This window comes from Canis aureus, chromosome 9 (assembly GCF_053574225.1).
Source record: "Canis aureus isolate CA01 chromosome 9, VMU_Caureus_v.1.0, whole genome shotgun sequence".
Taxonomy (NCBI): Eukaryota; Metazoa; Chordata; class Mammalia; order Carnivora; family Canidae; genus Canis; species Canis aureus.
The window spans coordinates 6,147,002-6,159,467 of record NC_135619.1 but is presented as its reverse complement, the minus strand read 5'-3'; the positions used below and the strand labels follow the sequence as shown (position 1 = coordinate 6,159,467).

The window sequence follows — 12,466 nt, the reverse complement described above, 5'->3', positions numbered from 1 at the left end:
TTGGCTAGGCTGTGGAAGGGCCAAGGTGCAGGCCTCCATGAGAGTGGAAGGGCCAAGGACCTAGATGCTGCCCACACGTCTTCAAGCCTAAGAAACTTTTCATGCCTGACACCAAAACCACTTTGAATTCAGTGGGAGTTAATACCAGAAAATCACAAGAACAGCACTTACTGGGGAGAACATGAAGTTGAGTCCCCTTTCCAAAGATGATTTTTTCCGAACTTTGTACACACTATGATTGGGGCCATAACAAAAACTCTTGGTGACTCTTTTCAGGAAAGTTATACATCCCTACACAGATATTTCATCTTCCAGGGACCTAACAGATCCCCACACTGTCTCCTCCTACTGTAATAAACAGACCTCATTATCTCTTCAGCCATCTTTCCCTGTGTCTCCTGGTTATTTTGCTTGAATTTTATTCTGCTTATTGCATAGAAGAAATTGCATGACCCCATTTAACAGCGAGGACAAATTATAAAAGGAAAAATTCAGCAAACTCCTTTGTGATATCAAACACAATTCTATTACAGAAGTCAAAAAACGTGTGGCCAACTGCCATTGGGCTAGAGATATTCACCCTTCAGAGCCCAAAGAAATTTGGGGGCAGGTAAGGGCCACATCAGCCCACACATCTGAATTTCCACCTGAGATAGAACTTGCATTACAGAGCCCTCACCTCACCCTAGGCCAAGCACACGTTTGCTGCACCAACGATAGCCCTGAGCCAGCTGGGGGTAGTAAAGATCATTCATTTTGACCCAGAGGGATCCTAGTCTTTTGAGAAATGTTCTCCTTTCCCAGTCAATGGATATGGTCTCTCACCACTAAGAGATGGACACCTGATGCTGTTACCACCAGCCCTTACAGGCTCCTTGTTTGACTTATAAAGAACCGAGTCCTACTGTCTCCTCATGGTCTATCTGACCCCTTGTCTATCAATCATTAAAACAATTAACATGGGTTGGTCATGTTTACCAGATTTAAGCAAACTTATGGCATGATCTAGCTTGTTTGCTGTCTTTTGGCATTTCCCACAGCTAAATCATTCAGAAATAGGCTACTCTACTTTAAAGCTCCTTGGGTTGGTAATTTCATAGTCTGGATTATAACCCGTTGTTGGGTTTAATAACTCAGTTAGCCAACTTGACAACACATGCCTCTTAATATTAACATTTCCACTGAGCTTTGGATGGGCCATGTTGCCCCCAAAATGGCACTATGGAGGAACTGACAGCTCCAGGAACGCTGGCCTCCTGAATTCCTTATTTCCCTCCTTTCCAGTTGGGGCAGGTTTAGAAGTTCTTACTCCCAATGGAGGAACTGATCATTAAACAAAAACCTTGTCATTGCACTTGCCATTTTATTTTACTCTGAATTTCCTCTCAGGTGTTTATAAAGCCATCTGGGCTCGTCAATTCATCTCTGAATTGTTTTTATCCCCCATTGCATTTGAATAGTAAAGCTATGTTTTTAGCAAAATCTGACATGTATAGGATTAGATGTGGACATTTGTCAAAATGGGAAAATGTGCGGGTTTTGTATTGGATCTATTAGAATAAATACATAGGCAGGCATGAGAGACAAAGAAGTTATGCTATACATATTAGTGGCATTTAAAATGAGATAGATTCTCATTTTTAATAGAAAGAAAGACAAGTTTGGTGGGCAAAGTCACAGTAAACACACAAATCCTTGCATAATATAGTATAAGAGGTATCATGGCTGTAAATAACTCATAGCCCCAGTATCTCTTCAGAAGTAGGATTGCTAAGCTACCACATTAAAGGCAATTTGGGGTGGTCTCACTTTGCATCTATTTATCATTCTTGCTCTAGTCTCAATAATCATGAATGTTTCATGCATTTGCAAAAGTCATTTTTCAAACGGTACATTTGTCTACATATTAAATTAAACCTTCACTAACTTCACAGGATTTATTTGTTTGGTCAAATATAAATAGAACATGGCCACTTACTGGGCTTTACCACCAGCTGCGTTCCTGTTCCAAAGAAGATTCTGGCGTTGTTATTGCCACAGCATTTCCTGCCTTTACTGAAATCCCTAGTAAAACCCCACAACACACGGTGGGGAGGAGGTTTTGGACTCCCTGTGATTTCTTTCTTTTCTGTGTCTTTGGAAATTGGCCTTTTAGGATAGGAAGAAAAAAATTGGTTCTGCTACATAAAGCAAAACACTTTTATTTTAAAAGACCAAACTTATGAACTTCTCAGACCTTTTTTGCATTTCCAGGCTTAAATCTGCCAAAGCTGAGTCAAATAATTTGTTAAATCCTGTTCTCGCATGTATAAGTTCAGCCTTAGACACACAGGTCTGAAGGGATGAGTCAATCTTATTCCATAGAGATGTTTCCCAGCAACAGAGCCATCTGAACTCACATTTGGACTCCCCCTGAACTCCACAGTCTTGTGCCCTACTCACTGGTCAAGTTATTTTAAAGCTTTCTTAACATGCAATACTGTCTATATGGTAGCAAAAGAAAATATTTCACCAAGGAAGAGTAATAAAAGGCAAGTAGTCCTATCATTTCTCAAAGAAGTTTCATCATGAACTCATGATATTTTAGACAGACAAGGGCAAGGAGTCTCCTACACTTTTAGAAAGTCCAGTCCTGAAATAAATGGAAGAGGTGAACATCTTTTGTTATAAGGAAGGCTGTATCCTAAAGGCAAGGATAAGAGCACACGAGAGCCCCTTTATCACAAAGCATTGGCTGGATGGTAATATACATCAGGTATCAAAGAAAAGAGAGAGAGGGAGCATCTAAGACAGGGGTACAGGTCTTGGTTAAAGTGGAGATTGAATTACAGAACTGTAAACTTGGAGAGAGAAGGAGACTTGAACTCATCTCCAACATGACTGTCTCTTCCTGATTCTTCAGATTTGAAGAGAAAGAATTCAAAACTGATGTTTGAACTCTCAGCCTGGAAGCAGTGGGTATAAGAACAAACCAAGAGGACTTATTCTAGAGAAAATGAAAGGGGAGACAAATGTGGGAAATATAGGGAAGGTATTACAAGGGTCCCAGTTTTAAGAGCTAACCTACCCTAAGCCTCCTCCTTGGCCTCCCCCACTCCGGATCAGTTCTGCCTGACTTGTCAGCAATCTCCCCAGCTGTAGTTCTGCAGTCTCTTTGGGAAGAAAAAGAAACAAAGAAGATACAGCTGGTAGAAGAGCTGGCAGATAATTGTACAAACACCTTAGCAGAGGCTGTATCTATGCGGTAAAGGTAGGAACAGACCTGACATGTGGCCTGGAAATAGAGTTCACAGAGCAGAGAGCCTGCAGCATCCAGGGGCTCGACATTGTCACAGAAGTTTCCCTCCTGGGATTTATCTCATCATTCCCTCTATCTGCCATATCCTGGCAGGAAAGGGATGACTGTGAGGGTACTAGGTCACACCTCAGCCCTCCTTTTCATCAGAGTGTCTGTTACTTCCTGCTTGTCCAGGACACAGAACCCCATTACTCACGTACTTGGTTTCACCGAAAGCACAGTTCCAATCCCAAAGATGAGCTTATTTGTAGCACTCCCAGAGTTCACAGCCTTTCAGAGCCTTACAATAACCCACAGGAGGGGGTGTGGTGGGAGAATGGGGTGAGGATGAATTTAGTCTTTCAGGCTCAGTACCCCTTTGTCCCACCATTGCAAAAGCCAACTTGCCAGGCATCCCTTCAGCCTCCATATTTCCTTGCCCTGCTCTGCTACTGTCTTTTAAGTTATGTCCTTATGGGACTTGCACTAAGGTCCAGAACCGAGGTGATGCACCAGCAAGTGACTCGAAACTTTGCAGACATTTGCTCCCCACACAGGACAGCAGCCAGAGGCCAGGACTGGGGGCAGCTGCAGGCACACTACTTTCACCTGCTGGTCTTTGACTGTGGACCATTCTTTTTTCTCTGAATCTGCACTTCCAGCGGAATAAGGCTGGTTCTGTCCTTGGGAAAGCATTCTAACGGTATCCGAGGGAATTAGATACTCCCTAACAACCCAGCTCTGCTCTCTTGGAGGGCTAGTTAAGTATTATTCATTCTGAAAAAAAAAAAAAAAAAAAAAAGTATTATTCATTCTGGAAGCAACTAGACCAAACAAGAGAGAGTTTAAAGAGAGTTGGTGGCTGACATTGCCTCTCACAGGGAACGAAAACCCCATTTGGGTTGAGTGCATTGTCTCCAGCAAGCCGGGTTGTTCTTAAAAATATAATTTGCATGCTATGTTTCGTGTATTATTCAACTCGTGTCTCCTCTCCCTTACAGGCGCATCTCTGAGACTTACCTGGCTTTATAATTAGCTTGGTCCCAGAGCCCCAGATCAACCGATTGTTGCTATCCACACAGTCACAAAAACCTTAACAAAAACCTTCACTGTCCTTCTGGGGAGCCTATTAGAGATAAATCCCAGATAAAAAGTCCAGAGCAAAGCACATAAAACAATGTAGGAATATTGACTACTGAAGATTATTTGCTCATTTAATTATATTTGATTCCCTTGCCCATTACAGATTCCACACACAGATGATGAAATTGAATGACTAAACATCCAAAGTCAATCTAGGTCTCTCTGCATATAAAAGGGGCATAATTCATAAAGTTTTCAGGTTGGTGAAGTTGAACTTGCTTCACCTTCCCTGATATTTTAAATAAAAATGCCAAAGAGAGAAACAGATAATTTGTTTGGAGTCATAATGCATCATAATGCATCTGATTCTCTGGTGTCTTCTTTCTACTGCTGATAAGATTCTAGTCTGAACCGTGGTATTTGCAGATAGATCAAGCTGATTAGGTTTACAGAGAGTTCTACCTGTGAGACACAGAGTCCCGAGGGGACACGGGTCTAGGCAGGGAGAGGCATGGAAGGCCCCACCCAGTGCTCAGGCGGGTGGCCTGCAGTACAGTGGGAATGTATCAAAGCCAGTTGGCTGTTTACAGAAAACACCTTTTCAAAACCTCTGTTTAGGTTTCCAGCACTTACTTGGAAACACTTGTAATCTGGTTCCAGCCCCAAAGAAGAGTCTGTCATTGTTGCTGAACACTGTGATTCTGAGGTCTACAAAAACTCCCTGAGCCCTGTAAGCACCAGCACCAAATAACTACCAATGGCAAAACTTTGGAGATACATTGTTTTCAATCACAAAGATGACAGCTCAAAATAACTCACCCGACGAAAACAGGGAATTTCAAGTTCTAATCTCAGTTCTGAGTTTTTTTTTTTTTTTTGCTTTGGCTTAAATTATTTAACTTGTCTGTGCTCCAGCTTTTCCATCTGTGAAGTATGTCTGATGATGTGTGACCCTGTTTATCTTATTAGATGGGTGCTGAGAAGATATAAGGTGGGTAGTAGTGCAGTGGGCTACACCAGAGAAATGCATTTTGAATAATGTGGGAAAATGAGCCTGTTCGAGCCAAGATATCACTAACAGGAACAGGAGAGAATATGTTAGCTGAAGTTTATTGTCAAAATTGCTAACAAAAAGCTTTCTTAGTAAAAACTGAAGGAGAATATATCTGTCTCGTGTGTTTTCCCACAAGAAAGTTAGCAAACACGACCACTTAATCTGCCAGAATGGAGAGGCATGGAAAAGGTCAGCTGAATTCGGAGGCCTCAGTGCTGGAGAGGGTGGGCCATAAGAAAGAAATGCCAGTCCCTCCCTTCCTCGGCAGTGAACTGAGCATCGATTAGCTTCCCATGACATGCTAATTTCCCTTTGCTGTCGGTGGCACTAAATGAAATCAAAGTTATTTTTTAAATTGAATTTGACCATCTTAATGGTCAAACTGGCAGTGTGGCTAGATCCAGAAACTATATGCTCAGTGACTCCCTGAGACGTGGGGGATGAAACAGAACTCCTCAGCATGATTTACAGACATCCTAGTGCACAGAGATGAGAAAAGACACTTACGTGGTGTGACAATCACTTTGAGGCGGACCCAAAATGCAGCACCCTCGCCAAGCCTGTCTGTCCAGTGGCTGACTCGACTACAAAGAGTCTGCCACTGCTTCAGAGACACGTGTCTCAGATCCCAAGCTGGAAGCTACGGTGTCCCAGACAGGAGAGGATTCAGACTCATGAGTCACGAAAACCATGGTGTTCCTTACTCCATGTGGACCTTCCTCCCAAGGTTCTTCCTCATGCAGGGCCCCCAGCTCCAGCCTTCACGTGGGCATTGGGTAGCCCATGGCGGCTGCCTCCCCCTCTGGGTGGGGGGTACTCTGCTGGGGCCCGTCAGCAGGAGAGATTCCCTCAGGCACCGGAGCCATCTGAGGATCACTCAAGGAGCTAAGAAACTCCTCAGCAACACAACTGACAGGCTAAAGAGGCGGGCAGCAGCGTGTGTTGGGGTTCGTGCTGTGGGGGGGAAGGTGGCCAGGAATCAAAGGAGAGAGAGTCAGAGGTGGAAGGAACAGACCTGGAGTTGTAGGGTCCAAAGAGAAAAGTGAGAAGGAGTAGATAGACACCACCAGCTGATGTCAAAAGGTGTCATGCTCTGCTTTGTGGGAACACATGAGTGAGTTCTAGGGGGAAGAAATGTCCCCGGCTCTGTCAGTTGCCCTGACCTATTTAGTGCTGTTCTGCCTCCTCAAACAATCTCTCACGTGCAGCTGAGAAGGCCACGCTACCCATGATCATCTCCCTTTCTTATTCCTGTATCCCAGAGTAATCTGACTGAAGGTTCTACATGTGGGGGCAGGAATGGCAGCCACAAAAAGATACTGAGAAGCGGCTTCTCTCTTTCTAATTAGGCTGTCAATCTGTTTAGCTAATAAGTCGTATGAAGTGTCTTAATCTCTTCCAAGGAAAGGAGTCATATAAATGCAAAATAGCAGCAGCCATAAGTCAAATGGCTTCCTGGGTATCTTTTCTTTGTGTGACTAGAAGGAAACTTTCCGCGCCGAGAGGAGACAGACTGGGGAAAAACACACAACAGCATTTGTTTTGATTAGGCTGAGTCTATACAGCACAAAGTAAAACAGATCTGGCAATTATTTAGGTAATGTGACAGTCAATTGAGGCAATTTTGAGCACCAAGAAGGTTTCTCCAGGAAGTGCCTAAATATCTGGATCAGCTACTGACATTAATCAAATTAACTGGACAATTGTGCTGTGTAGACGCAAACTAATAAGTGTGCCTTGAAACCCTTCTGAAAGGCTTACATTTTATAAACTTAACACTAAAACTGGTCCAGTTTTTATACCCATCCTCTTTGTTTTGGCACAGCAATTGACATTTCCCATTTTTCTTACAAAACATGTCTTACATTTAGAGCCAGGAAAGTAAGGGTGACCCTCTCCCTGGAGAGTCTTATCAGGTTAACACACGGAAGCTCATTTAGAAATTCATTAGGTGTCTGGGATGTGAGAGCTGGTCATTATAGATTAAGGGCTTTCTCTCAAGTAGTAAAGGACTTATGGGGAATAATGGTGAGTCTTGTTCCAGGCCCAAAGAAAAGCCTTGTTCCAAGCTTGTTTGTCCCAGAGATTGGCACGGCTTTTCTGCCTAGTACAAAAACACTCTCAACTCTGCTAAATTTCCTTCCTTTTCTTCCTCTATACAGCTCACCAGAGGTATGCTATACATATTCGACTCCTACTTGGTGACAGTAGGAATTTTAAAAAGGTTTTTAAAAGCCATCTTATGGAAAATATGGTCTTCCATGTTTCTTGACCAAAAGAATAAATTAAAAAGAAAAGATCCAAGTCACCAACAGTTTCTCTTCTGTCCTCCCCTATTTTTTCTTTATTTCTTTCTTTTACCAAACAAAAACTTGCCATTTCCATGCTTGAAAGACAGTTTTCTCCTTGAATGACAGTTCTTAGAGAATTCTAGAAACCACAGGGGTGGTTTCTACCCTAGTACACTATTAGGAAAATCATTTTTAGTTTTCATGAACCTCCCACATTGGATGTTTTTATTTCTCCAAGTTAGCCAGACTTACATTCTCTCAGTCTTAGCCTAGAATTCCCAGATCCAGTTCACCTTCAGGCTTGCCCCACTTTTTGCCTCTAGCTGAAACTGAATGGGCTGGGGAAGACCCTATTGGCTAGGTTTTCCACACATCCTACTAAGTATTACAAAAAGAAAATAAAACTGAACAGTGAAAGTCCTCGGTTAGAAGTTGAGAAGGCAGAGAAAATTAGACAAGACACGAATGTAGTGGGCAGCTGTGCCTCAGCCGGGAACATCCAGACCTACCTGGTTTGACTCGTAAAGTGGTCCCCTGCCCAAAGATGAGTTTTCCTATGTCGCTAGAGCCACACTCTAGTGCTGCACTTTACAAAAACTTTAGAAGGATAGAATTATTCCCTTTTCCTTCCCCCTACCCCCAACAACCTGATTTAGTCATAATAACTGATATTTACTGAAGACTTACTATGTGCCAGCCACTAGGCAAAGCCCTTTATAGGTACTAACTCTTTTAATCTCATAACAATACAGTGAATTAGGTAGTATTATTGTCCCCATTTTACAGATGAGAACAATGAGGCGTGAAGAGATTAGGTAACCTGCCCAAGGTCACACATCCAGTAAATGGCAGAGTTCAGTATGCCCTGCAGTTCAATTCTAAAACTCATGTTCTTAAGCATTATGCTATTAGCCATCTTTTCTATTTTAGGTTTTCCTTTGAAGTGTGTATGCCAGTAACATTGACAAAACAGTTAGCTCACTGACCCTAATAAATGTACCCTGAGCCTGTTCTCCTGGAAGGCTCACATTTCATCAACTGAACATTAGAACCGATTCGGTATTTACACGCTGTCTCTTCATCTGGGCGCTGCAATTGACATTTCCCATTTTTTTTCTTGCAACGCGTGTCCTACATTTAGAGCTGCAAAGGTAGGTGACCTTCTCCCTGGAGAGTCTTATCAGGTTAACGCACAGAAGCTCATTTAGAAATTCATTAACACCTATATCAAAGATGCCTTTCCCGAAGCTCCTTGGCTCCACTGTCAACTCCTCTACTTCTCCCCGAGCTTTGCCGAGCCTACAACTGCCCTGGGAGCTAGCCCCAGCCAAAGCCACAGCAAACGCTGCTGGGAACAGAGGCTGATTGTGTGAAGCATGATTCCAAACAGGGTAGGTGGTCTCTAAGATGCTCCTGAAGATTCTGGGAGAGAAGAACTTCTCGGGGGAGGCCAGAATTAGGGTGAAATCAAATCCTCTCCTGTTACTACTAGCAAATCCTCTCTAAGCCTATAAGCCAAAGAGGACTCAGAAATGCAGTAATTATATGGCAAGTCTGAGTCATTCTGGATTGTCCATGGTGGGGAGGCTTTCTCCAGGGTGGCCACAGGGATGGCCCAGAGTCCTGGGAGTTCCTGGCAGTGCCTGACTTATGTTTGGCCAGGGGGAAACAGTATTTACAATGGCCCACGTGAGGTTGGCGCAGTGTGAACGGAGGGGGCTGTGCTACAAGATGCATATTGTCACCTTCTCCAACTTTCAATCCCTAAAGGCTCTTTCTTGGAATGGGTCCTCCTGTGCTCTATATGAAAATAATCGAATACTCTAACTGCCTTCCTACCATGCATTTCTGGATCCCTCTACCAAGTTATTTTGATTGAAGGGTAAGCAGGGGCTCAGCTTGGGCGGACAGGAGAAAAACGTGACCCGCAACTGCACAATTTAAACATTAGGGCTTAAAAGGGAGACAGTTCTGAGATATTTCAAACTGCAGAGACAGGTTTGAGAGAGTTAATTTGAAGACTCACTTGGATTTACTGCCAGCCTTGTTCCCAATCCCCAAATCAGCTTACGGTTGTTGCCAATATTACACAGTCATAGGAAGCTTTACAGAAACCGACCAGGCCAATGTGTATCAGGAAATCCCTCTCAATCCCCAAATCCAGCCAGCGTGCTCCTCCAGCTGGGACCCTGGCCAAAGAGGCAGGGGAGGAGACTATTTATTATTGTGGTCAATTCATAGCATGGTCGGGATGGAAAAGCTCTTCTCAGATAAAATAGTTCATCCCTCCATCTTTAGACCGAGCTGCCCCCTGACCAGCAAGGAGTGCTGCGATCCTGGAGAAGCCACTGGGGAAGGATCCTCCCACTCCAATGCCCAGCCATCCCTGCATTCATCACAGTCAGAACTGTCTAGTCCAATGGTTAAGACAGAAAGGACAAGGAATCTGTTATTCTCTAGCCCATTTTTCCCTATGTTTGGCCATCACACATGTGCCTATTTTCACAGGTACCTATGGCATGTGTATACACTGTATAACCATTAGGATTCACAATTAGAATTAACAGAAAAAATAAAATTGGGTGGAGAAAACAGCCCTCATATGAAGCTTACTGCTATGGCTTCCTTTAGAAATTAGAGCATTCATTACGGATTCAGCAGAGATACTTACTGGGTTTGACCATTAACCTTGTTCCCCCTCCAAATGTGAGCCTGTTGCCTGCATTATTATTCACACAGTGATCTTCAGCTCAGCAAAAACCTCCTAGAAACTGAACTAAGTTTTCCCTAAAGATCTTCTGGAAGGAGCGATACCATGAGCACAGAGAATATTAAGTAATTGTCAGAGTAATAACCTGGCACAGAATCCTAGTGCCAGCTTGGATTTCGGGACTGTTTCCACATTGGCTAAATGAAGGATATTCTTTCTAAATATTCTAAAGAGGGAGTTTTCCTGCACAAGCCCAGAATGCTGACTGCCAGAATCCTAGCATATCCTCCGGTGTTTTAGCTAATAATTCACCAGGGTTTCTGAAGATCATACTCCTCATTCAGATAAAATAGGAACAGCTCATGTCCATGGCACCAAGCCAAAGGAGTCAGAGATTTTGTCATCGACCGTGGGAGAGAGCAAGGCAGCTGCAGGAGGGGTAAGCATGTTGGTCCACCCCTCAGGGTGCTGGAGCCAGACACCTCTGACCAAGGTCCAGCCTGTGGAACATCAAAAGGATATTTCCACCTTTTCTCATTCCAAAGAACTAGAGACAGGAGCAGGCACTGGCCAGCCCTGAATTCACCAACTCCAACCGCAGACCTTTTCACTCCCTGCTTAGATGGTCACTAGGACAAGGACACTTCTCCTCTTTGTCCTAGGGTAGACTTTTCAATTCTTTCTGTCCCTTTCCCCAGGTCACATATCTTGAGGATTACTTTGAACTCTTTCTCCTATTATTGAACTATTTCTCCTAGGTAGCTTCTCCTATTCTTTCTAGATGATCCTTTGAGATCTCTCTTAATTTTGAGGGTAACTTGAAGGAAAATCTAAGAAGGAACTCCATGGGCACCACTGCTCAGTGTACAGCATGGTATCCTCCTTTCCCTCATTTTGGGCTGCCTAGAGGACCAGGGGCTTAACGAGCAACACTCAGGAACAGGCCATTCCAGAGGGAAAACAAGAAACACACAGGTAATATGGCAGTCCATAAATTTCCTACTTGGATTTAGTCAGTGTCCTTCCTTCTCCAGAGAATATCTTCCCGTGGGCGGATCCCTTGCTCCCATATCCATTACAAAAGCACCTCCTTTCTTCCTACTTTGTTGTTTGCCTGCTGGATCTCTTACCCAAGCATCTTTAATTTTTAAAAAGGCATATAATTTCTCAAACTCTCCCTGTGAAATTAAGTCTGGTGTCACCTACGCAGGGTGTCCTGGCTAAGACACTGTGAAACTCAATTTGTTTCATGTGTACAAGTCTGTTTATAGTGGTGGGGCCATGGCGACTGATTTATGAACACGAAGTGTAGGTGTGAGCATGTGTCAGCATTCAGGGGAAGTAGGTGGCCCGTTTGCCTGGAGCAGAACATTTGTGGAAGGGAATAGCTGGGAATAAATTTAGAGAATGGAAATGGCCCAGGTTTTAGAGAATCTTAAGTGGCAGGCTAACAAGTGGATATAATGGCTTCTCAAAATATGAATGCCCAGAATATGAAATGTTGAGTTGGACACAGGAGAGCTCCCCCAAAAGAAGGGTAGGAAAAGCAAGTGAAAAGTATGGAATGAGAATACAGTTTTATTTTTTTAAATTTTATTTTTAAAAGATTTTATTTATTTATTCATGAGAGACAGAGAGAGAGAGAGAGAGGCAGAGACACAGGCAGAGGGAGAAGCAGGCTCCATGCAGAAGCCCGACATGGGACTTGATCCCAGGACTCCAGGATCATGCTCTGGGCCAAAGGCAGGCACTAAGCCACTGAGCCACCCAGGGATTCCCAAGAATACAGTTTTAAAAGGAGAATAAGGAACAAAGAATTCCTACTGTGTTTAGAGGGGTCTCTCAAGCTCTTTAATTAATAAATATTTTTCTAATGATTAATACAATTCTAATGAGAATGGTGGTAAGTCCATTGTGGTGAGCCACGGAGTAGAGAGACCCAGAATTGCCACTTCAGGTAGCAGTAATGTTCACTTCTGCAACTTATACTGAGTATTTCTCTTATTTTACCTTTTCTTGACCCTCTAACACCAACACCTTTAAAAATGAAG

General features: G+C 43.4%; 1 gene segment (V, D, J or C); it reads right to left on the bottom strand.

The window, feature by feature from the left end:
- LOC144320267 (T-cell receptor alpha chain constant-like) overlaps positions 1-10,520 on the bottom strand; it is a 50,645-nt gene extending 40,125 nt beyond the window's left edge. The window contains 1 exon segment of the C gene segment in view: positions 10,377-10,520. Within this exon segment, the coding sequence occupies positions 10,377-10,389 (13 nt within the window).
- Between the last annotated feature and the right edge of the window lie 1,946 nt (positions 10,521-12,466).